The sequence below is a fragment of the Sus scrofa genome, chromosome 7, assembly GCF_054392235.1.
Source record: "Sus scrofa isolate SSC_HxYL_T2T_F1_AM1 chromosome 7, Sscrofa_HxYL_maternal_Yorkshire_Landrace_v2.0, whole genome shotgun sequence".
NCBI classification, from domain to species: domain Eukaryota; kingdom Metazoa; phylum Chordata; class Mammalia; order Artiodactyla; family Suidae; genus Sus; species Sus scrofa.
Genome location: NC_139389.1, coordinates 33808493 through 33830850, shown reverse-complemented (window position 1 = coordinate 33830850; position 22358 = coordinate 33808493). Strand labels below are relative to the sequence as shown.

Below are 22358 nucleotides of genomic sequence, written 5' to 3'. Positions count from 1 at the left end.
TGGATACATGTCTTGGTTCTCAATTTTTCTTCTGCAACTTGGGGGTAAATTGTGTAACTGAGTATTAGACCTTCAGATGCCAATATATGTTGTTAATAATTCTTTCCCTTTTTTCAGCTATTGCTACTAACCTGGCTCTTCTTTTCGTCATTTTCATGAGGTACCTGATCTGTGAAATACATTGCTTCTATTATGATTGTCAATAGAAAAAGCCTGAAAATTTGCAAACAGAACCAATCAGTATATACAGTTGGCCCTCTGTACCTACAGTTTCAGTATTTGCAGATTCAACCAACAATGGGTCAGAAATATTTTTTAGGAGTTCCTGTTGTGGCTAAGTGGGTTAAGAACCTTACTAGTGAGTTCCTGCTGTGACTCAGCAGAAACAAATCTGACTAGTGTCCATGAGGATGCAGGTTCAATCCCTGACCTTGCCCAGTGGGTTAAGGATCTGGCATTGCCATGAGCTGTGGTCTAGGTCGCAGACACAACTTGGATCTGACATTGCTATGGCTCTAGTGGAGGCTGGTGGCTGTAGCTGCAATTCAACCCCTAGTTTGAGAACCTCCATATGCCGCAGGTGCAGCCCTAAAAAAAGGCAGGAAAAAAAAAAAACCCAAGTGGTATCCTTGAAGATGTGGTTCGATCCCTGGCCTTGCTCAGTGGGTTAAGGATCTGGTATTGCTTGTGGCTGTGGCTTAGGCCGGCAGTTGCAGCTTTGATTTGACCCCTAGCCTGGGAAATTCCATTTGCTGCAGGTGCAGCCCTAAAAAAAAAAGAAGAAGAAGATTCCAGAAAGCTCCAAAAAGCAAAATTTGGAATTTGCTGTTCAGGCAACTCTATACATAATACTTACATTGTATTTACAATTATTTGCATAGCATTTACATTGTATTAGGTATCATAAGTAATCTGGAGTATGTGGGAGGGTATGTGTGTGTTAAATGCAAATACGACACTATTTTATATAAGGGATTGAGCATCTGAAGTGCTTGGTATCCTCTGGGGTCCTGGAACCAATTTCCTCACAGATACTAAGGGACTGTAAGAGGAAAATAAAAAGGCTCACAGAGGATTTAAAAAAAAAAAAAAAGGCAGAAAAGGAGAACATTTAAAATAATTATATAAAAAAGTAACTAATTTTTTGTTTGTTTTTTGTCTTTTTAGGGCTGCACCCGAGGCATATGGAAGTTCCCAGGCTAGGGGTCTAATCAGAGCTACAGCCACCAGCTTACACCACAGCCACAGCAACGCAAGATCCAAGCCGTGTCTTCAGCCCATATCACAGCTCCCGGCAACACCAGATCCTTAACTCACTGAGCAAGGCCAGGGATCGAACCCGCAACCTCATGGTTCCTCATCAGATTCGTTTCTGCTGTGCCATGACGGGAACTCCCTCAGTAACTGTAATTTTTTAAAAGATTGATACTTCATACTTGAGTCAAAAGGGTCATAATAATGTGGGAGTGAACACATTAAAAAGAAAAAGTCTTCTCTTTCAGAAAAACCTGAGATAAAAGACCTCTCTTGGGAGGACCTTGAGAACATGGAAGAATTCATGGATTTAATGAATCCATCGGTTCTAAGGATCCTAAATTATACCTGGCTTTACAGACTCCAGAAGGAACGGTTCAGTCAAGCCGCTGCCTCAAGGCTTCTTGGATGAACAGGGCTTGTGCAGCAGTCCAAAGATGATCTCTATTATCCAAGCGTTCTGCAGACAGAAGACATCTGCATGCCATAGAATCAGGCTTAACACGGAGTCAGTAGGTGAGCCCAGACAAGATCTTTTTCTCTTTCAAGTCACATATTGAGGATTTAATAGCGAAAATGCGAGATGCCAGAATGACTGAGAAACAAAATCTGAGAATTAAGGAGCTCATCATCAGTCTTGCATGTTGTTTCAACGCTGGCCCATTCTATCAATGACCAGAATTCTTGAGGGGAGCTGTAACCGAGCAGCACCCTGCCATGTCCGCTGTCTCTTATTTGTGGAAAGACTTTAGCCTCCTAGGCTTTCCCTGAGTTCCAAGGAGAAAATTTAATCAGAGAAGGGAGCAAATGCAGAAACAAAGGAAAACAACTTCCTTTGTCTTACTTGCTTCTACTCAAGCAAGACAAAGTAATGATAATTTAAGCATAAAACAAAGGCAAGGACCTTAAGTTCCCCTTAAAGTCTATAGATAATATTCTGAGCCAAATATTCTGAGATAATATTCTGAGCTATTTTGCAGATACCGAAACCCCCACCAGGTGGAAAAAGTTAAATGCATACTGACCACAAACACGCAGAGCCCAGACTGGGTGGAACCAGAAGGTTGATATTGTTGATTCCTGATTACCTCATCACCAACTGATCCAAGAATTGGATGTGAGCTAATCATGTACCTCACAACCCTCTCCCTCACCCTGTCTTTAAAAACCTTTCCCTGAAAGCCATTGGGGAGTTTGGGTCTTGTGAGCAATCGCCTCCCATTCTCCTTTCGTGGCGCCCTGAAATAAATGTTGACCTTTCCTTCACCACAGCCCAGTGTCAGTAGATTGGATTTACTGTGCATAGATGCTCAATCCCTTATATAAAGCCCAAGTTTGGTTCTGTAACAGAGGACGGTATCTCACTGGCCACAGCTGATCCTGTAGAAGAATGCTGTGTAAGACCCACTTGAGATTGTAAGACAAACCCAAAGGATGTCATGAAACCAAACCAGTCGCCTAGAAAAGGTGAGACTAGTTTCCCACGATGGAACTAAAAAAGCCAACTGAGGGGGCTTTGCCTACAAGTATCCACAAAAGGTACGCCTACAGACTCAGAGGATTAGCTACAAAGAAGATCCACCAAGTCTTAGAGCCCTCGATGGTGTAGCTATCTCAGATACCACTGGCTGCGTGACTGGCCAACATCAGCCTGACCTGACTGCTGTGAAGAGCCCTGAGAGTCGACAATGATTGCTTCTGAGACAAGGAATCGGGAAGGGTAAGGAAGGTTAGGAACCTGTCGTGTGTGTGTGTGTGTGTGTGTGTGTGTGTGTGTGTGTGTGTGTGTGTGTTGTGATGAGGTTTTAGATATGGCTTTTTATGTAAAACATCTGATTTTAAACTTAGAAAATGGAGACCATCGATAAAAAATAAGTGAAATACAAAAGAAAATTTTTTAAAAATTTAAAAATATAAAAAATAAGTGAGGGGAGTTCCCGTCGTGGCGCAGTGGTTAACGAATCCAACTAGGAACCATGAGGTTGCAGGTTCGACCCCTGGCCTCGCTCAGTGGGTTAAGGATCCGGCGTTGCTGTGAGCTGTGGTGTAGGTTGCAGATACGGCTCGGATCCCGAGTTGCTGTGGCTCTGGCGTAGGCCAGTGGCTACAGCTCTGATTCGCCCCCTAGCCTGGGAACCTCCATATGCCGTGGGAGCAACCCAAAGAAATAGCAAAAAGACAAAAAATAAATAAATAAATAATAAAATAAATAAAAAAATAAAAAGCCTTTAAAAAAATAAGTGAAATACGAATACAAACAAAAATTTATATGACCATTTTATATTAGCATAAATTAATATGATCCCTACATTAGCAACATCAGTATCACTCAGGAACCTGTTAGAAATCCACCTTCTTACTCTCCATCCAAGACCTGCTGCATTAGAAACTCAGGCCAGGGGGTGCCAATCAGGGGGTGCCTCCAGATGATTCTGATAAACACCAGTGTTTGAGAACCACGAACAAGATGATAAAGAGATAGATTAACCTCTAAGCTATTTTTTAAAGAATCTTGTTCACAGTTTATGTAAGAAACAAATGTTGGGAATTTAAAGTAAAAGAAGTCAAAAACCTTCTATAGTCACACGATACTGATCCATTAGATATTAGGTGAGAGTTGAAAAGTCACTTGGTTATTATTGACATCGTGAAGTTTTTATGAAGCTAGAATATTTTTCAAATTCTAAACGCACTCTAAATAGGAAATAATAAAAAGCATTATATTGTGTTATATTGTATTATTTATTATTTTGGCTCATCTACTCTCATAAGGAAGTCTGCTAAATCTTCCAAGGTGTACCTAATGGAACTAAACTAAATGAGGGGAAAAAATCAAGTAAAAATCAAGTACAAATGCCTTGAGTTTGAGAAGAAAATGCCAGGCTTAAGAACATACATGAGCTCCCACTCTGGCTCAGTGGGTTAAGGATCCATTGTTGCTGCAGCTGTAGCATAGGTCATAGCTCTGGCTGGGATTCTGGCTCTGGCCAGGGAACTTCCACATGCCACAGGTACAGCTGGGGAAAAAAAAAAAAAAAAAGCAGAAGAACATACAGCAGGAAGCAGAAGACAGCTGGATAGAACCACATACTTAGTTCCATGAACAAACCAAGTTCAATCAGAAGTCTCAGATATCCAACCTCTAGCTCACAAAATGAATGAAATTTGTCTGAATAATTGCACTTTACTGATGATGGAACTTGCTACTGATTCTGAATCTAAAGGCATATCTGCTAAGAAAGGAAATGGATGGAGAAGGAATAAATTCAGCCAACTAGCAGAACATGGGTGTGAGAAAACTGAAAATGATGGATGTCTCACAGATATTCATCTCAGATATCTCGCAGCCCCCCCCCCCAAAAAAAAAGCAAAAAAAAAAAAGAGAGAAAGAAAGAAAAGAAAAAAGAAATAGAGGGTAAATTTCAGACTATGAAAAGATCCTACAGACACCATATCCCTCCCTCTGAAGAAAATCTATGCCAAAGGCTCACCACCACCTCTCACAGCTCTTGAGTGGGTGGCACAGGAAACCTGCCAGTTTCCATTCCAGCTCAGGTACCTTGATTACTTGATAAATGATCTAAAACTAAGTGCCATAAAAATATAAATGCTCTTCAATAAATTTTAAGCAAGAAGAAGAGAAGTATCCCCCTATGTTTTTACTAACATGTTATTAGCCTGTTTCTAAGGACAGCTGATCCAAAGAAAGAGCGTGTGAATGAATCGGATAGCTTTTAAAATAAATATTTTGTCCTCAAGACAAAAGGCATAAGTAATTATAATTCTTTGAAGAACACAAAAACTAGGTGATAATTACAGGAACGCCCCCAACAGGAAGGAAGGGAATAAGAGGGAGAGAAGTAGAAAGGAAAACACTTTCAGATTTAGAGAGAAGAAAACATCTGTATGAAGGGCTGAGAGGAGAACGGGTTGCACCTCTTCCTTTCAACACCGCATCTAAAGGACCTGATCCATTGAAGATAGAGAAAAAGGATGTGTGTGTACACACACACACACATACATACATGTAGTTATATATATATATATATACACCCACACACATATATACACACACATATACATATATATGTATGACTGGGTCACTGCTGTACAGCAGAAAATGGCATAACCTTGTAAATCAACTCTACTTTAATTTTTTTAAAAAAGGGACCTGATCCACAAGGTGACAACCAACCTTGCCCTTCCCCCCCCCAGTGCAAGCCGTGGAACATGGACCTCGACTTGAACAGAGACATGGAAAATTTCCTACAAAATCTGAATAACGGACAAATAAGTGCTATGAATATGCTTAATCATTCAAATCGCTGGTACGGTCACCACTTTTTTATATTTTGTCATCTTTTCTGACAGTATTTTTCTGAGCATAACCATACTGGGATCATGCTGTGCTTTTGTGTGTATGATAGCAGTTACACACCTTTTTTAAGTTTTTTTAAATGCATACAATTTTTAAAGGTTACACTCCATTTAAAGCTATTACAAAATACAGGCTATATTCGCCATGTTGTACAATGTATCCTTGTCGCCTGTCTCATACCCAATAAGATCTCCTGCTGCGTTACCTCTGTGTTACCCTCCCCTCAACTGGTAACCAACCACTAGTTTGTTCTCCATGCCTGTGAGTCTGCTTCTTTTTTTAGTATTCACTACATCCTTGCATTTTTTTAGATTCCAACAGATAAGTGACGTCATACAGTATTTGGTTTTCTCTGACTTATTTCACTTAACATAATGCCCTCCAAGTCCAATCATGTTGCTGCAAATGGCAAAATTTATTTTTCATGGCGGTAGCTGTGATGTAGGCTGGCAGCTGTAGCTCCAATTGACCCTCTAGCCTGGGAACTTCCATATGTGGCCCTAAAAAAGCAAAAAAAAAAAAAAAAAAATATATATATATATATATATATAATACTCCATTTAAAGTTATTACGAAAGTCTTTTTCTTTTCTTTTTTCTTTTTTTTTTTTTTTTTTTTTTTTTTTTGGCTTTGCTTTTTAGGTCCACACCCGCAGCATAGCTGCCGGCCATAGCCACAGCCACAGCAATGCCAGATCTGAGCCGCATTTGCAGCCTACACCACAGCTCATGGCAATGCTGAGACCTTAACCCACTGAGTGAGGCCAGGGATCAAACCTGTGTCCTCATGGATACTAATCAGATTCATTTCCACTGAACCACAATGGGAACTCCGAAAGTCTTATTCTTTTGAAAGTGAAACTGTCAACCAGAATTGTGCAGAGAAGACAGGATGGAAATGAAATCGTCAATAGAAATGACAACAGAAACTATTCTCTAAGTAAGTATAATGGAAAAAGTGGTCTTTCTGCCTTACTAATATGTCCTCAGAAGCCAGAAGTCTGCTGAAAATATGAGCCCTGTAAAAGATGACCTACAGGAGCTGGGAAAGGAGAAATGTAGGCCATCCCAGACCATAAATTATAACTTTACCCACAAGATAAGATTTATTAATGACTTTTTAGAGAGGAAGAACTAGTTGGCTGGAGAATCCAGGGTAAAGAATTTCTAGAGGATAGGTATGTACGTGGAACTAAGTTACTACAGTAAAATCTGAACTACCATTTGTCAAGATTCCTCGTCTCTGAAATCAAATTTTTTTTGTCTTTCTCTCACCCCCAAAGCACATATCCACTGAGCAATTCGTATATGGACACTCTGGGCAAAATGATAATGGTGAGAATGGGTCATAAATACACCAATAGCCTTGAAATGCTGCATTTTTAATACCAAAAAAATTTATTGTGACTGTCTCTAACTTTGGAGAGTGGGGTTTCCTGTGTCATTTATCTTCCTATTTTGACCTTTTTAAAATTACCGTGTCTTAATAATAACTTTTGTATTATAATAAAAATGTTCCCATCACTTAGGCAGAGCATTCCAGTTTCTTAACCACTTTTTCATATTTATTTTTTCTGATAAATCTTAAAACTGGAAACGTTTTTCTGCCCTAATCTCTTGGAATTTGTTCTGGGATTCTCTGAAGTGGGGGGGGGGGGGGGAGGCGTTGTTTGCTTGTTGCTTTTTAGGGTCACACTTGCGGCATATGGACGTTCCCGGGCTAGGGGTCAAATCGGAGCTATAGCTGCCGGCCACAGCCACAGCGGGATCCAAGTCGCATCTGCGACCCACACGAGTGTTCATGGCAACACTAGATCCTTAACCCACACATCGAGGCCAGGGACTGAGCCTGCGTCCTCATGGATACTAGTCGTGTTCATTGCCACCAAACCACAGCAGGAACTCCTGATGAGTGTTTTAAAAACTCCACGAAGTGGTTGTTTCGCATGTTTTTTTTTGTTTTTTTGTTTTTTTTTTTTTTGGCCTTTTTGCCATTTCTTGGGCTGCTCCCGCGGCATATGGAGGTTCCCAGGCTAGGGGTCGAATCGGAGCTGTAGCTACCGGCCTATACCACAGCCACAGCAACGTGGGATCTGAGCCGCGTCTGCTACCTACACCACAGCTCACGGCAATGCCGGGTCCTTAACCCACTGAGCAAGACCAGGGATCGAACCCGCAACCTCATGGTTCCTAGTCGGATACGTTAACCACTGCGCCACGACGAAACTCCTATTTTAACGTAATTTCGACAACTCTAGGATCTTTGTCAAGAAAACAGTAGTAAATGGGAAAATAAGCATAGTGAGAAAATTCAAAATGTCACAAATCTCATCAGCAGAGACCCATGGAACTTTCTGAGGAATCTTAAACTGAAAAAAAGTACTGCATTTTAACCACCAGAGGGCAGTGCATTCTAAATAATGGCCCACAGCGATTTTTGAGAGGAAGCCTATTACCCATTTATCTTGAAGATCAAATTTATGTTAGAACAACATAACTACAAGTTTCCTTTAAATTCTATAATAATTACAAAACTTAATTCTGATTTAAGCAGCATAACACTTATTTAGCGTATTTATGGAAAAATAGTCACCAGCGAGTTTTCCATATTAATATCCCAGGTGTCCCTGCACTGGACACATTGGGGAAAGATGCCCATGAAACAGGAAGCTGCTGAATTTGAATGGGAACCCAGTGAAGAAAGGAACTGCCCTGTCCACCAGCTGCTTTTCAGGACATGCATAGGGCCCATTTTATAGTAACAACTCAATAAATACTTGATGAAAAAAACTAAATGACCATTGTTTCAGCCCTACTCAACTAGTACTCCCTTTGGACAAGCGGGACTCTTGGCCTGGGCCCTGCACTTTAAAGCCCTACATTACACCTCCCATCAGGCTAGGACCACCCTCCCCACTTCCCAGGTCCAGGGAACATGGATTCCTCTTTGGCCTCATGCTCTGGATGTCTCGGAATCAGCGAACCTAGCAAAATCACTAGGGTGCAGGTCCAGGGCCTGTGTGGCCTTCTTCTCTGAAGCCCTTCTCTTCCCAGGGCACAGCCAGCTGTGGGCCTGGATACCGCAGCCACAAGGGCTAGTTAATCAGAAGATATTCCTTTGGAATGTGGACAGAGTTTCAATGTGCAGTCAAGGATTTCTGGATGAAGGAAACTGAAGAATTTTGTCTCTTCATTCCTTGTATTTCTGAATTGCATAAGTTGTGAAAAATCATGTATTAATTGTATATTTTTTAGAACACAAAGTGAAAGTTATAGGTAGGAAGTAGAACCAGTTTGACTCAGTGATAGAATAGATATAGACGGTGAAAAGCTATGAGTGACTTTGGGGACTTGGGAACTGACTGAATGACAACATCATCAAATGAAATTAGGAATTCGAGAAGAGCAAGGGATTTGGGGATATGGCGTGACAATGGTAAGTTCCATGAGGAACAAGTTGCATCGGGATCTGTGTAACATTCTTGGGTAAATATCTGGAAAGCAGTCAGAAGTTCTAGTGGCGTCTCAGGGGGAGGGTTTAGACTCATCATGAATTTAGAGACATCTGTATAGAGCTGACCATACAAGCAAAGAGCCCATCTGGGAGAAGGGTAAATGTGCAAAGAGAATAAGGCCAAACTTATTCCCACTCACCACGGGAAGTGGTGGGTGTACAAGCAATAACTGCATTATAGTTTCAACTTTTCTGTAAGGTTGAAACTTTTCTTATGAAAAGTTGGGGGAAAATTCACTCGATAGCTTAGGGGACCTCACCTATCGCAACACAACATTTATTCGACAACACCTAGGCACCTCTGTCACTTGGGATCTGGCCCTCAGCTCTAGCACAACCTGAAACCCTGAACATCTGCTCTCATAAGGAGCACTGTTCAGGCCCCAGGGAAATGCCTCTGCAATCCCTTGCTCTGTATCCCGGAAACAAAAGATGACTACAACCAAATCCTGTGAACGTCTGAGGTTGTGCCTCTGCCAGATTCCAAAGCATACACTGTTTTGGAGTGTAAGGAGAATTTAAGCAGTTAGAAACTCTTAGGTAAAAGAAAATACAACTTAACTAATTCATTACATAACTCTCAAATACCATGATACAGTATCATCTCTCTGTAGTGTTGCTTTTTCTTGTTCTTTTTGTGGTCTAGGAGCATGGACTCTGCTGCATTCACAGCAGTTGCAAATGGTAGTTGAGGAACATTTTGCAATATTAAATGATTCTTACTACTCTTGAACTCGTATGTGTGTAGGTCTAGACATCACTTGTGAAGTAGGGTGTTGATTATATCGGTAAGTGGATGAATACTGAATACCATGGGAATAGTTTGATGTCCATAAAACTATTTAATAATGTGTTTAAGTAAAAAATCAACTTCAATTAATTTTTTTGGAAGTGTTAATGTTTATTCATTACCATTTGTATCTTGCCTAATTTTAATAGGTAATTTTGAATATTTTAGAAGAAAACAACTGGTAAAGATATTAGAAGGATTTTAAGGGGTTTTTTTTACATTTATATATTTTGATGAAAATAAATACATTTAAATTTTGCAAACTTTGACTATAATTATATTTTTTCCTTTTAATTCTTTTTTTCTTTTTAGGACCATATCTGCACGGCATGTGGAAATTTCTGGGCTAGGGGTCGAATCAGAGCTGCAGCTGCCAGACTACACTACAACCACAGCAATGCCAGATCTGAGCCACACCTGTGACCTACATGGCAGCCTGCAGCAACACCAGATCCTTAACACAATGAGCGAGGCCAGGGATTGAACCCACATCCTCAGAGAGACAGTTTCTGTAAGCCACTGAGCCACAATGGGAACTCCTATATTTATTTTTTAATCCTAGATCATTGAGAATGAGACACATTGAGAACATGATAGAAACAGAAACTATCAATGTGGAACCAAAGAAACAGCTGAAAATAAAAAAGAAATACAATAACTTCAAGGAAGCAAACTACTTAAGAGTTTAGAGGCCACATACAGAAAAGAAACAGAGGCCACATTGTTTTGACCAGTAATTAAATCAACAAAGAATGTGAACTTACACAGATTTTATCCAAACTCTTCAAATTGTAGATGTGATAAAATAATTCTCTGCCTCATTTTTTTTTTTTTTTTTTTTAGCTTTTTAGGGCTGCACCCGCAGTTCCCAGGCTAGGGGTCAAATCTGACCTGTAGCCACTGGCCACAGCCACAACCACACCAGACCCTAGCCACATCTGCAACCTACACCACAGCTCAGCAACACTGGATCCTCAACCCACTGAGCAAGGGCTAGGATCCAACCTGCTTTTCCACTGAGCCACAACGGGAGCTCCCATTTTCTCTTTTCTTTTTCAGCCCCACTCGTGGTATATGGAAGTTCCCAGGCCAGGGATCAAATCTGAGCCACAGCTGTGACCTACACCACAGCTGTGGCAATGCTGGGTCCTTAACCTACTGCCAGGGATCAAACTTTATGGCCACAGAGACAACACCAGGTCCTTAAGCCCTGTACCACATTGGGAACTCCTGCCTCATCTTCAAATGGATAGCCAATTAACCCCAGAGAAGTTAAGAAAGAGTTCATCCTTTTCCACTGATTTGTAGTTACTTTCGTCATACACTATGTTCTCACATCTTTGAAGGTCTGATTTCATGAAGTTCTAGTCCATACCAGCTGTCTATTGGTCCATGTGCCAGGACTGCCCTACTTTCATCACTCTAGCTTGAATAAACTGGCATACAGTGAAACTCCACTATTCCTCCACTTCAAATTCATTCTGACTTTTTTGGCCATTTACCCTTCCACGAGAATTTTAAGAACAGCTTATTAGGTGCCATAAAATAACTTGTTGGGGTTTTGATTAGAACCCTATTGAATTTAGAGATTTGAGAAAAATTATTAGCTTTCCATTGAATTTTCCTCTTCGTGAGCGTGGCATATCTCTCCTTTCTTTTTGCCTTCTTTTCATGTTCTCCAACAGAGACTTATATTCTCCATAAAGATCATGCACATATTTTGCTATATTTATTCCTAAATATCTCATAGTTTCTGTTGCTATTACAAATGGTGTTTTCTTAAAACAAAATCTATTTGTTTACTGCCATGGGATAGGCATACTGATTTTGAATATATCTTTCCCCCCAGAAAGGGGTGTGTTAGTTTAATTACTTGTAGACTCTCATAAATTTTCTTTGTAAATAATCAATCATCTATGCATAGCGATGGCTTTATTTTTTACTTTTCTTACTGTACCAATTCAGACCCTCCCCCCAGCACAAGTTGAATAGAAACAGTGAAAACTAGTATCCTTGTATTAACATTGGAAGTTTGTTTGTTTTGCTTTTGGGGGCCACATCTGTGGCATATGGTGATTCCCAGGCTAGGGGTGGAATTGGAGATGCAGCTGCTGGCCTATACCACAGCCACAACAATGCAGGCTCGTTAACCCATTGAGCAAGGACAGGGATCAAACGTGCATCCTCACGGATACTAGACTGGTTCATTACCACTGAGCCACAATGGGAACACCCTGGAGGTTATTTTCTATCCCTAGTTAGCTAGATGTTTTTCAAATCATTAGTGTTAAACTTTATCCAGTGCATTCTCTGTACCTTTTACAACAACCGTATTTTTTCCTTTTAATATGGCAAAGTTGTAAATATCATTAATAGATTTTTTTTTTAAGCAGACCATCCTTGCATTCCTGGAAAAAACCCTGCATGGTCACACATACATGCATGTATACATACACACATTTGCACAAAATCCACTGGATTCACTTTGCTAATATTTCATTTAAGATATTTAGCCTTACAAGTGTGATTGGTCCTCTTTTTCCATTGTCCAGGATAGCTTATATAAATAAATAATTCCTGCAAGAGCTGGCAGAATAACACAAACTATAAAATCATTTGGGTAGTGTGTGGGTGTGTCATTCAATTGATTAGAATTTACAGATCTGTCGGGTTTTCTATTTCTTTTTGAGTCAGCTTTGGTTGCCTTTCATCTAAGTTCCCCCTTTCTTCAGGACTAAGATCTCTTCTGTCCCTGGTGGCTGGTAAAACAGCCCTTAGGTAACAGAACTTGTTCCTTCCCAGTTCCCTCCTAGTAACCACAGCCACAGCCAGTGCATCCTCCAGCTTTCGGTTTCCTCTTTGTTTCTAGTACCTGGGGTTTTACTTTTGAGAACTTAGTCATATGTTTACGTTTTTCATATTTTATACAGTATTTCTAGGTGATGGTGCGTTCAGATTTTCTAATGCCTCTATCTTGCTTGATTCTGAAGTTGTTCTCATTTTATCATTAAGAAGGCTAGGGATCAGAGTGGTTTCATAGCCAGTTGAAGGCCACAGTGGCCTTTTACCTAGTTATTGAACCCAGATATTCTGGTTCTGCATTCTGTACTGTGGCCACATTATTCATGCTGCCTTCTGAAGCCAATGAGGCAAAACCAGGAAGGGCCCTTAGAGACTCAGAGAGGGAAGGGGTCTCATACTTAGGCAAGATGGAGGAGGCTGTGATGAAGGCACAACTGTGGAGATGGCAGAGGCCAGGTAATACGGAAGAACAAATGGTGTTGAGAAAATGACAGGTCGGACTTCAGGGCTTCAGCTGCTGGAGGGAGAATCATGACCTGAATCCTGAGGTCCGGAAATGTGTCTTCCCTTCCCCCAGATCCTGGCACATGCATCATTCAACCAACATTTGAACTCCATATTCATGGAGTGTTCAATTCTCCGTCCAGGGAATGGCAGGAGTGAGCATCCGCAGTCATGGTTCCTGCCCTCAGGGAGCTTACTTTCTATGGGGATCCAGACATCAATCGAATAATCCCTAACAGGAGTTCCCCTCGTGGCACAGCGGAAACGAATCTGACTAGGAACCGCGAGGTTGCAGGTTCCATCTCTGACCTCACTCAGTGGGTTCAGGATCTGGGGTTGCCTTGAGCTGTGGTGTAGGTCCCAGAGGTGGCTTGAATCTGGGGTTGCTGTGGCTGTGGTGTAGGCTGGGCAGCAACAGCTCTCATTAGACCCCTAGCCTGGGAACCTCCATATGCCACCGGTGCGGCCCTAAAAGGACAAAAGACAATAATAATAATAATAGTAATAATAATTCCCAAGAAACTCAGACCTGTGGCCGCACCCAGTGCCCCTGAGGAAGAGCACATCTTGGTGTGGGAACTCAAAAGAGGAGATCTGACCCGAAAGGAAGGTCTAGGTACCTTCCCTGATGAAGGAGCTGAGATCTGATGAAGAGAAGTAGCCTTTCAGGCCCAGAGCCCAGCCTGCACGAAGGCTCAAGGGCTGGCGGGGGGCGGGGAGCAGGGGGCGAGGGGCGGAGGGCAGGGGGCGAGGGGCGGAGGGCAGGGAGCGCCACGCAGCGGAAGTGGAGCTCTAGCGGTGAGCATCCGCGGTGAGGCGGGAAGAACCGCTGGGCCACACCTCACAGGGTTTAGAGGCCAGGTTAAGGACTTGGGTCTTTAACCTAAGGTCGGTGGGAAAGCATTGAATGTGTTTCCGCAGGGTGCCTGAACCGATCAGATCTCCATATTAAAAAAAAAAAAAAAAAAAAAAAAGGTCTCTCTTAAACTCTTAAACTCGGTGTGTGTGCCGCTTGGACCGGAGGCCTTTCCCAGCCTCTCCAGCCATCGCAAGGACGCAGAGAAGAGCCAGATGGTCCAGGTGGTGGGTGGACCCGGGAGGGAGAGGGCTGGAGAATTATGATGGAGACTTGAGAGATATGATAGTGGATACACCTGATGGATGGTAGGTAGATGATGGATTCAGCATGGAGATTCTCACCGTGAACAGCCCAGATCAAATCTTTTGAAGGCAGGGGCCACATCACATGCCTGTTAGTGGTCCCCAGGTCCTAGAACAGTCCTGACACGTGGTGGACTCAACACATATTTCCTGAAAGGGTAAAACTGACCAGCAGTCTCCAAGTGATCCTTTTGACTCTAAGGTTCTTTAATTCCTTTCTGCATGGGGCAATAACCAGCCTCCTGGATGCACCACAGAGAGAAATATGCCAAGTTCTAAAGAGTCTACCTTATCCTTTACCACTGCACTTAGATGCATGATCTGCTATGGTTTAGGGAGCAAGAAGCCGGAGAGAGAGGCTTCCCTCCATCCCTTGGCCCCCACACCTGTTCCCTTCTTCCCCTCCCATCCACCCCAGCCTGGTGGCACCTCCAGGTGAAGTTTTTCCTAACCATCCTATGGCAGCTAGTGATTCCCCTGACACCCCTCCTTCAGGAGACACTTGGCATTCACCCTCTAAGGACAAGAGCATCTATTGCAGTGGTTCTGGGCCTTGGCCCACGTCACATTCACAAAGAGGGCTTGTTAAAACACAACTGCGGACCCCCACCTCAGTTCTTATGCAAGTTCTCATGGTTTGTATGTTTCCAGGTGGAGATCTGGACCCCAATCTGCCCAAGTCTAGCGTCAACTTTTCTTACTCCACCTTGCTCCTCTGGGTTGTTATTTTCCTACGAGTATCCTGTCCCTCAACAAAACAGTCAAGGAGTTCCCATCAGGGCTCAGCGGTAACGAACCCGACTAGCATCCATGAGGACTCGGGTTCGATCCCTGACCTCGCTCAGTGGGTTAAGGATCCAGCTTTGCCATGAGCTGTGGTGTGGGTCACAGACTCGGCTCAGATCTGGTGTGGCTGTGGCTGTGGTGTAGGCCAGCAGCTACAGCTCAGATTGGACCCCTAGCCTGGGAACTTCCATATGCTGTGGGTGTGGCCCTAAAAGGACAAAAAAAAAAAAAAAAAGTCAAGTTCCCTTCTGCAAATGTTGTTTCTCATTCAGTTAAGCCCATAAGTGTAGGTTTAACTGACAGGGGCTGAAGGACTTGGGGAAATAACCCAGGGGAGCAGGGAGTGGAACAGACACACCCCCAACACCTTCTTCTTCCGCCAGGAAAGAAAATGCCTGGGCAGGTCGGGTAGTCAGTTTGTCTTTGTTGTGGGTCAGGGAGACGTACCTGGGGCAACAGTTCTGTGTGTCGACTCACTTGGTGTCACCTCAATAAACAGGCATGTCTCCAAAATTCACCGTCTTGGGGACAGAGGAGGGCGACAGAGCACTGGCAGCAGAGAAGGGCCCTAGAAGTGTGAGAAACGGCATGGCGGGCAGGGTGGGGTGGAGGTGTGGACTGGGGCTCTAGGAGGGGAGAAAAGCGGGGCCAGGACCTGCAGGCGGTTCCGGGGTGAAGCAAGAGGCCAGGGGAACAGGCAGAAGAGGCTGCCTAGTCGGGTAGGGCTGGCCAGAATGGGGATCGTGGGGAGCTGGGGTAGGGAGGGTGGGGGAGTCCGCTCCTGGCAGCCCCTGGAACCAGAAGAGAAGCCGAGTTCATTCCAGACTCTTCACAGCTTCCACCTCGGTATCTTCCCCCTACTCCTCCGCATCTGTTTTTCTCCCTTGGAAACTCCAGGAGTCACGCCCACCTTCCTCCCGCCCTCACATCCCGGGAGCGTCACCCCCCTGGATACCTGGGGTGGGAGAGAAGGGGAGTCAGGATCTGGGCTCCAGGGAGGCGGGTGTAGAAAGGGATGAAGTGGCTGTTGTCTACTTCTGCAGGATGAGAGGTCTGGGGTGAGCGCCCGGTCACCGTGTCTGCGGTCTTTGTGGGCTGGAGGGTACCCCCCTGCATGCATCCGTGGGACTGAGGGTGATAGCAGGGGGGAACAAAAGAGAGAAACGCCAAGCGCGGAGTGGGGTGCCCTCCGGTGGACTGTCAGAACCGGATGCCGACTCCTCCGCCAAGAGGGCAGAGGCTGAGTGAGCCTGAGGAATTTGGGGCGGATGGGGTCGGGGGCTCGAAGGGCAAAGGAAACAGGAAGTGAGGGGCAGAAAGGGGGGGGACGCCGGCGGGAGGCAGCATCAGTCCCTTCGGGAGACGCGATTCCTCCCCAACCTCGCAGTGCACAGCGGGCCCGGGACGCGGCGCGTAGCCGTGGGCCCCTGACCTCCGACCCCTTCGAGGAACTCGAGACGGGAGGCCGCGAGGGCTTCACTCGACGTTCCCACCCCTCTGCTTTCAGCCGCTGCCTGGACAAGCGCAGAACGACAACTCCCGCGCGCGCGCGGCCCTCCCTCCACCCGACCCGGGCTTGGAGGGGACCCGCTCACTCAGTTCTGGGAACTGTAGTCCCCGCCCCGGCCTCCTTCACGGGGAGGCTGCCCGGGGGGCCGGGATGTCTGGGAGCCCTCCCCACCGCCGCGCCTTTTCTTTCGAGCTTTAGATAAACCAGGTTCTCGCAGGGCAGGGAGGAGGTATTACACCCTTCCAAACACCACGGGCCGGTCGTGTATACAAACATGCCTTACTCTCTCGAGCCACTTTCCTGCTCTCCCCGGCGTATTGAAACCCGGGATCTCAGCGTGGGCATTCAGGTCGTAGGGGGGCAAGTTTGGAGCCTGACTTCACACGTCTCTGCTCCTCATCGGGTCTCCCCTAGCTTCACAGAGCGTTCCTTCCTATTTAGTTACGTATGTGATGATTTGAAGTTTCAGAAAACCGGGATCTACACACCATGAATAAAAGTTGATATTTCCTCCCCATTTCCAAGGCTGACTATATATGATTTCTACGGTTCCCTCCCCAATCTTTTTTTCCCCCTTTCCTTCTAGTATACCCCAGATAAAGAGACACAGAAGCACAAGTTTCAAAGAGGAAAAAAGCAAATTCGTTGTTGGCGGGAGGTATGAAGGGGAAGGCTCTTCACCCTCCCCACCATCGTGTATGGATAGGTAGTTGGGGGCAATAGAAAAGGCAGTAGATGGGGGTGCAGGCCCCACGCTGTACAATATAGAAGAATCTGATATAGATACTTTGTATAAAAGCCACTTGTTCTCATTTGTGTCCTCTTGCTGGCTGGCCGGGCTGGGGGGGGGGCTGGGGTGGGGCAAAAAAGCTGGGGTCGTGGGCCAGGATACAGGGACACCCCCATGGTCCCCATCCTCTGGCTGTCCCCTTGTGGGGTCACTTTGGATCCTTGGTGGGGGCATAGCAGAGCTCCAGTGGTCGGGACACCTTCCAGAACTTCTCATTCACCAGCTCCAGGGTCAGCGAGCCATTCAGTGTCTAGGGAAGGGGCGGAAGGGAGAGGAGCAGGGCAAGGAAAAGTACATTGGGAAAGATGGTAAAGGAAACGAACGGGAGGGGGAAAGGGACCAGGGGAAGAGAAAGACAAAAGGAATGAATGCGGCAAAGCAGGGGCATGGATGATGGGGAAAAAAGGACAGAGAAGGGGAAGGGAGATGGGAGATTTAAGAGCGAGAAGAGGGTTGGTCTGTTAGGAGGTCAGGTTCCCAGGGCCGAAAGCCCAGGCCACCCTGGTCTCCCGGCTGGCAGCTGCCCTCAGACTCTCACCGTGAAAGCTCCGCCCCCAGGGGCGATGTAGATGGTGTACTGCTTTTCGCTGACACCCTCCAGACTGGGCAAGGCAGGCTCCTCAGGGCCGTCACCTCCTCCGGCACCCCCGCCCTCCCCACCACCCCCATCAGGTCCTCCGGCATCAGAGGCGCCCCCTCCAGGCCCTCCTGGCTCCCCAGCCTCTTGCTGCTGCCTCCGTTCAAGGGCAATGCGAAGGGCCAAGTACTTGGAAAGATGGTCCACTGTGGCATTCCCAGTTGTCTTCACATACCTGGGGTAGGGAAGAGGGCAGGTTTAGGGCACAGGAAGACTCAAATGGAGAAGGGAAGCAGGGGTTTCCACAAGGGCCTCTGGGTTAGGGGCTCTTTCTGGGTTTGGGCAAAGGCCATTTCTGACGGAAGATTATGCGACCTTTGGTTTCGCAGGAGTCTGGGGAAAGACAAGGCTCTCACCTAGTCTGGCAGTATTCTCCCTTCTCCACGAGCAGGGGGTGGGGCCGGAACACGAGCTCAATTTCTCCACCTGGCTCTGGGGGACTGGGAGCCCCAGGAGGGCTTGGGGGACCCAGGGTTCCCCCTCCCAGGGTCCCTCCCCGGTCACCAGAGTCTTCAGAACCGGCACCCCCACCCACCCCACCAGTGCCACCTCCCCCTGTCCCCACACTGCTCCCCCCTGCACCCCCTCCACGGGGTCGCTTGGGAGCAGGGCCCGGGGCAGAGTCAGGGGCAGAGTCTGAGCTCACATCCTCTCCATCCCCCTCTCCCTCCCCAGGCTCTCCTTCCCCTCCACTCATCGTTGTGGTCTGATCTGACCCAGGCATTGGCCGCCTCACACGCTGGGCCCTGTGGAAGCAAGGGGTTGAGGTTAGAAAGTACCAAGGATAAGGGGTTTAGACTTTAGACTTCAGGGAACTCTTAATGACACTACCTAACAATTACTAAATACTAACTACATGCTAAGCACCCTGCTAAGTGTGTTGCACTGGTGCCTCACATTATACAAATCCTAAGGACACAAGTAGTTGCATCTTCTCTCTTTTATGGCTGAGGAAACTGAGGCTTGGGAGAGGTTAAATAACTTGCTCAAGATCACAGTCCCTTTGCCTCTCAGAGTGTGGTCCAAGAACCAGTACCAGACGCTTGTAGAAACGAAGACTCTCAGGCCCAACCCCTGACCTACTGAATCAGAACTTGCACTTTTAACAAGACTCTCTGGTAATTTGGATACACATTAAAGATTGGGTGATGCTGACCTAGGAAGTGATTTAATGCCCAGCAGTGCAAGCCTAGAGTTTACGCTCAAAAACCACTCGACCGGAGTTCCCACTGTGGCACATCAGGATCAGCGGCATCTCTGGAGCGCCAGGACAAAGCAGGTTGGATCCCTGGCGGAGCACAGTGAGTTAAAGGATCCTGCATTGCCGCAGCTGTAGCTGCAGCGTAGTTGGCAACTGTGGTTCAGATCTGATCCCTGGCCCAGGAACTCCATATGCCACTGGTGAAGCCAAAAAATAAGTAGATAAATAAAATTCAGCTTAAAAAAAAAATCACTCTACTGTTCTAACTTTTAAAAAATTAGAATAGTACCAGCTGCTAACCAAGATACTGCAATTTACATCTATGACTTCCAGGCGTGACAGTTAGACTGCAGGCAGCATCAGGAATGCTAAGGCTTAGAAGCAGAGACAGCGCCAGGAGTCTGACCTACAGATGTGTCCCACCCACCCTGCAGCCGCCTTTCTCCTCGCCCCCGAACCTGTGCATGGCCTGCATGCGCAGCCCCTCCTCAATGCTGGAGCTCAGTGCCTGCTGGTTGTGCAGGCGGCTGAGGCGGATGAGCACCCTGTCTTGGTGGGCCTCGTATTCCTCCCGGCTGGGATAGATCTTAGAGATCAGGGCATCAAAGTTGGGGTCTGGCCGCAGAGACCTCTTGGATACCAGCTTCTTTCGGCAGGTAGGGCACTCCTTGTTCCTAGAGGGGGAGAAAGGAAACCCTATGCAGTCACCAGGACATTGAGGGCCCAACTCTGTACCTCTCACCCCACCTCAAACATGTCCCTCCTGTTACCCGCTCCGCAAGGCCGTGACAATGCAGTCAGAGCAGAATCGGTGGAGGCACTCCTTGGTGGTCATCGTATTCTTCAGCATGTCCAGGCAGATGGGGCACATGAGTTCTGAATGCAGTGACCGAGGGGAAACTGCAATCTCTGTGCCATCCATGATGGCTTCCTGGAGGCATCAATGAGCAGAAAGGTAGTGGTGGGTTGGGGAGAAAAGGTTTTAGAAACAAGTGGTCCATGAAATTTGGAGGTTTGAGAAATACAGTGAGATGGCAGAATCTGGTTGCCCCATGTTGGCCTCTTGAGGAAGATAAGAATTCTGAGTAGGAGCTTTGGAATAGGAGGATCTAAGGTTTGGTGATTGGCACAGATTTTCAATCTGGGGAAGACTTTGTCAATAGGATCTCTAAAGTATGGTCCTGGTAACACTTATATCAAAATCCCCTAGAGTGCATGTTAAAAAATGCAGAATCTGGGGTCCCATCCCAGTACTGGATCAGAATGTTAGTGGCAGATGACAGCAAGCCGGGAATTCCATTTTTAATAAACTCCCAAGATGAGTCTTAAATGCCCTGACCTATGATGCTGAACTGAGAAAGAGGGAAAGGTAATTTCTGTTTACTGTCTTTCAAATGAAGACAGTAATACTTGCTCTACCTCTCTGGCCCGTGTGTTTTGAGGATGAAATGAGATAAAGGTGAAAGGCGCTTTAAAAGATTAAGGTGATTCAAAGGTAGGGCCAGGGAGTGTGAAACCGGGCAGGGTCAGAACGGGGCCAAAAAAATTTCAAAAGAGGCTGTGAGAGGAGCATCTGTGGATAGAGGGGGGAACGGGAGTATGCTGTAAGGGGAGAATCCCTGTCACCTGCGGGGTCCGGTGCAGCTCGTACAGACTCAGTTCCCACGTTTTGCTGGCATTCTGGGCATTCGCCGGCGTCGTCATGGTGACCGGGCACAGACCCCCCACCAGGGCTCCACCACCGAAGAGGAGATGTAGACTGGGTAGTGGGGGAAGGGGGAAGGGGAGGGAGAGGGTTAGGGGGGCCGCCCCCGGCGCAGACCCCGCCCTCCCGAGGCTCCCCCCTCCACTCCCCACCCCGCGCCGGCGCAGCCCCTCACCCGGCTCCAGCCGTCCGCGCTCCCGCTGCCGCAGCGCCTCTCCTGGGGCCCGGGCTCCCCGGCCGAGTTCGCTCGGTCTGCAGCCGCTGCTCAGACAGCAGGTCCCGCCGCCGCCGCCGCCATGGCCCGGGCGCTAGGGCCCTACGTCACTTCCGCCTGCCCCTCCACTCCACTCCACCCCACCCCCCCGCCTGCGGAGACGTCACCCGCCAGTCGCGGCGCGGGTGGGACGCGACGTGGACGCCCGGGTTCCCCCGCCCCCCTGAGGAGCCGGCGTCCCCGGAGTCCCGCACCACGTGGGGACCGCGGTCTCGGTCCCCGAGCCAGCACCGTCACGCGGCCAACTTTTGCCACCCTTCCCTTCCCAAGGTCCCCACTCGGGGCCTCTGCTCCGGAGTCCGGAGGGCGGGGCCTGGGATCGCTCGGACCCCGGGAGGGGATGGAGGGAATTGGAAAAGGGGCCACCTCCCCCACGCCGCGTCCCCTGCCGGCTCTTGGGGAGCGGCTCCCTTCTTCCCCGAACACAACTTCTCCATAACCCCAGCCCGGGATTCCGGAGATAAGGAGCCTCTGCCAAGGAACCTCTGCCGCTACAGCCAGTCTTGTGAACGCAACTATGTCCCTATGTGTCCGGGATTCCCCTTACCGCCCAGGGGACTTGCTCCACCCTCCGCTTTGGCTCTGCCTAGACTCTCCGACCCGCTCTCCCCTCGAGGTTTGGGGGCGACGGCTCGGGACGTCCAGACTCAACTCTCGGCCAGAGCTATAGACTCGAGAATTGCGTTTGGACAATCAAGAGCCGCGGCCCGGGGCGGGGGAGGGAGGCGCACGGGAGGTACGGGGGAATGGAGACACCATGCGGAAGCAGGGACACACACACTCAACACACACACACACACACACACACACACAAGATGGGGCCCCAGTCGGGGAGGGGGTGTGCGCGTGTGGGGAGGGGGTTGGTGGCACAAGGGGCCGAATGTCTGAAGTGGGAAGCGGGCAGAAACCTCCTCCAGGACTTTCCAGTAAAGGAAGGGGACGGGGAGAAAAGAGAAGAGGAAAGGGCAGAGCGATCCCCATTGAGGGCAGGGGATGAGAGGGATCCGGGGGGGAAAAGAGACCGGGATGGGCGTCCTGTCTCCTCCAGCCTGA

General features: G+C 47.1%; 2 protein-coding genes, 1 long non-coding RNA gene and 1 other non-coding gene across 7 annotated transcripts in view; 1 reads left to right on the top strand and 3 right to left on the bottom strand.

Moving 5' to 3' along the window:
- The window catches only part of LOC106504373 (uncharacterized), a 66851-nt gene extending 50421 nt beyond the window's left edge, over positions 1-16430 (bottom strand). For 2 of the 4 annotated variants that reach the window (XR_014809910.1, XR_014809909.1), the window contains exons 1-2: positions 16144-16430; positions 15636-15756 (exon numbers count right to left, since the gene is read on the bottom strand). This is a non-coding gene — a long non-coding RNA (uncharacterized LOC106504373). Of the gene's footprint in view, positions 1-15635; positions 15980-16143 lie in introns of all 4 variants that reach the window. The other 2 variants (XR_014809908.1, XR_014809907.1) reach the window with 1 other exon arrangement.
- Positions 1-22358, top strand: part of TAP1 (transporter 1, ATP binding cassette subfamily B member) — a 682515-nt gene that overhangs the window by 473000 nt on the left and 187157 nt on the right. The gene's annotated exons all lie outside the window — the stretch shown is intronic.
- On the bottom strand, positions 17318-21343 carry RING1 (ring finger protein 1). The gene is given in 7 exon segments (NM_001190235.1): positions 17318-17738; positions 18027-18300; positions 18482-18871; positions 19785-20000; positions 20097-20257; positions 20953-21085; positions 21207-21343. Coding segments are annotated over 6 exon segments (1221 nt in total). The 5' UTR covers positions 21031-21085; positions 21207-21343; the 3' UTR covers positions 17318-17636.
- MIR219A (microRNA mir-219a) lies at positions 21929-22011 on the bottom strand. The gene has a single exon (NR_038605.1). It is a non-coding gene; the product is annotated as a microRNA mir-219a (primary transcript).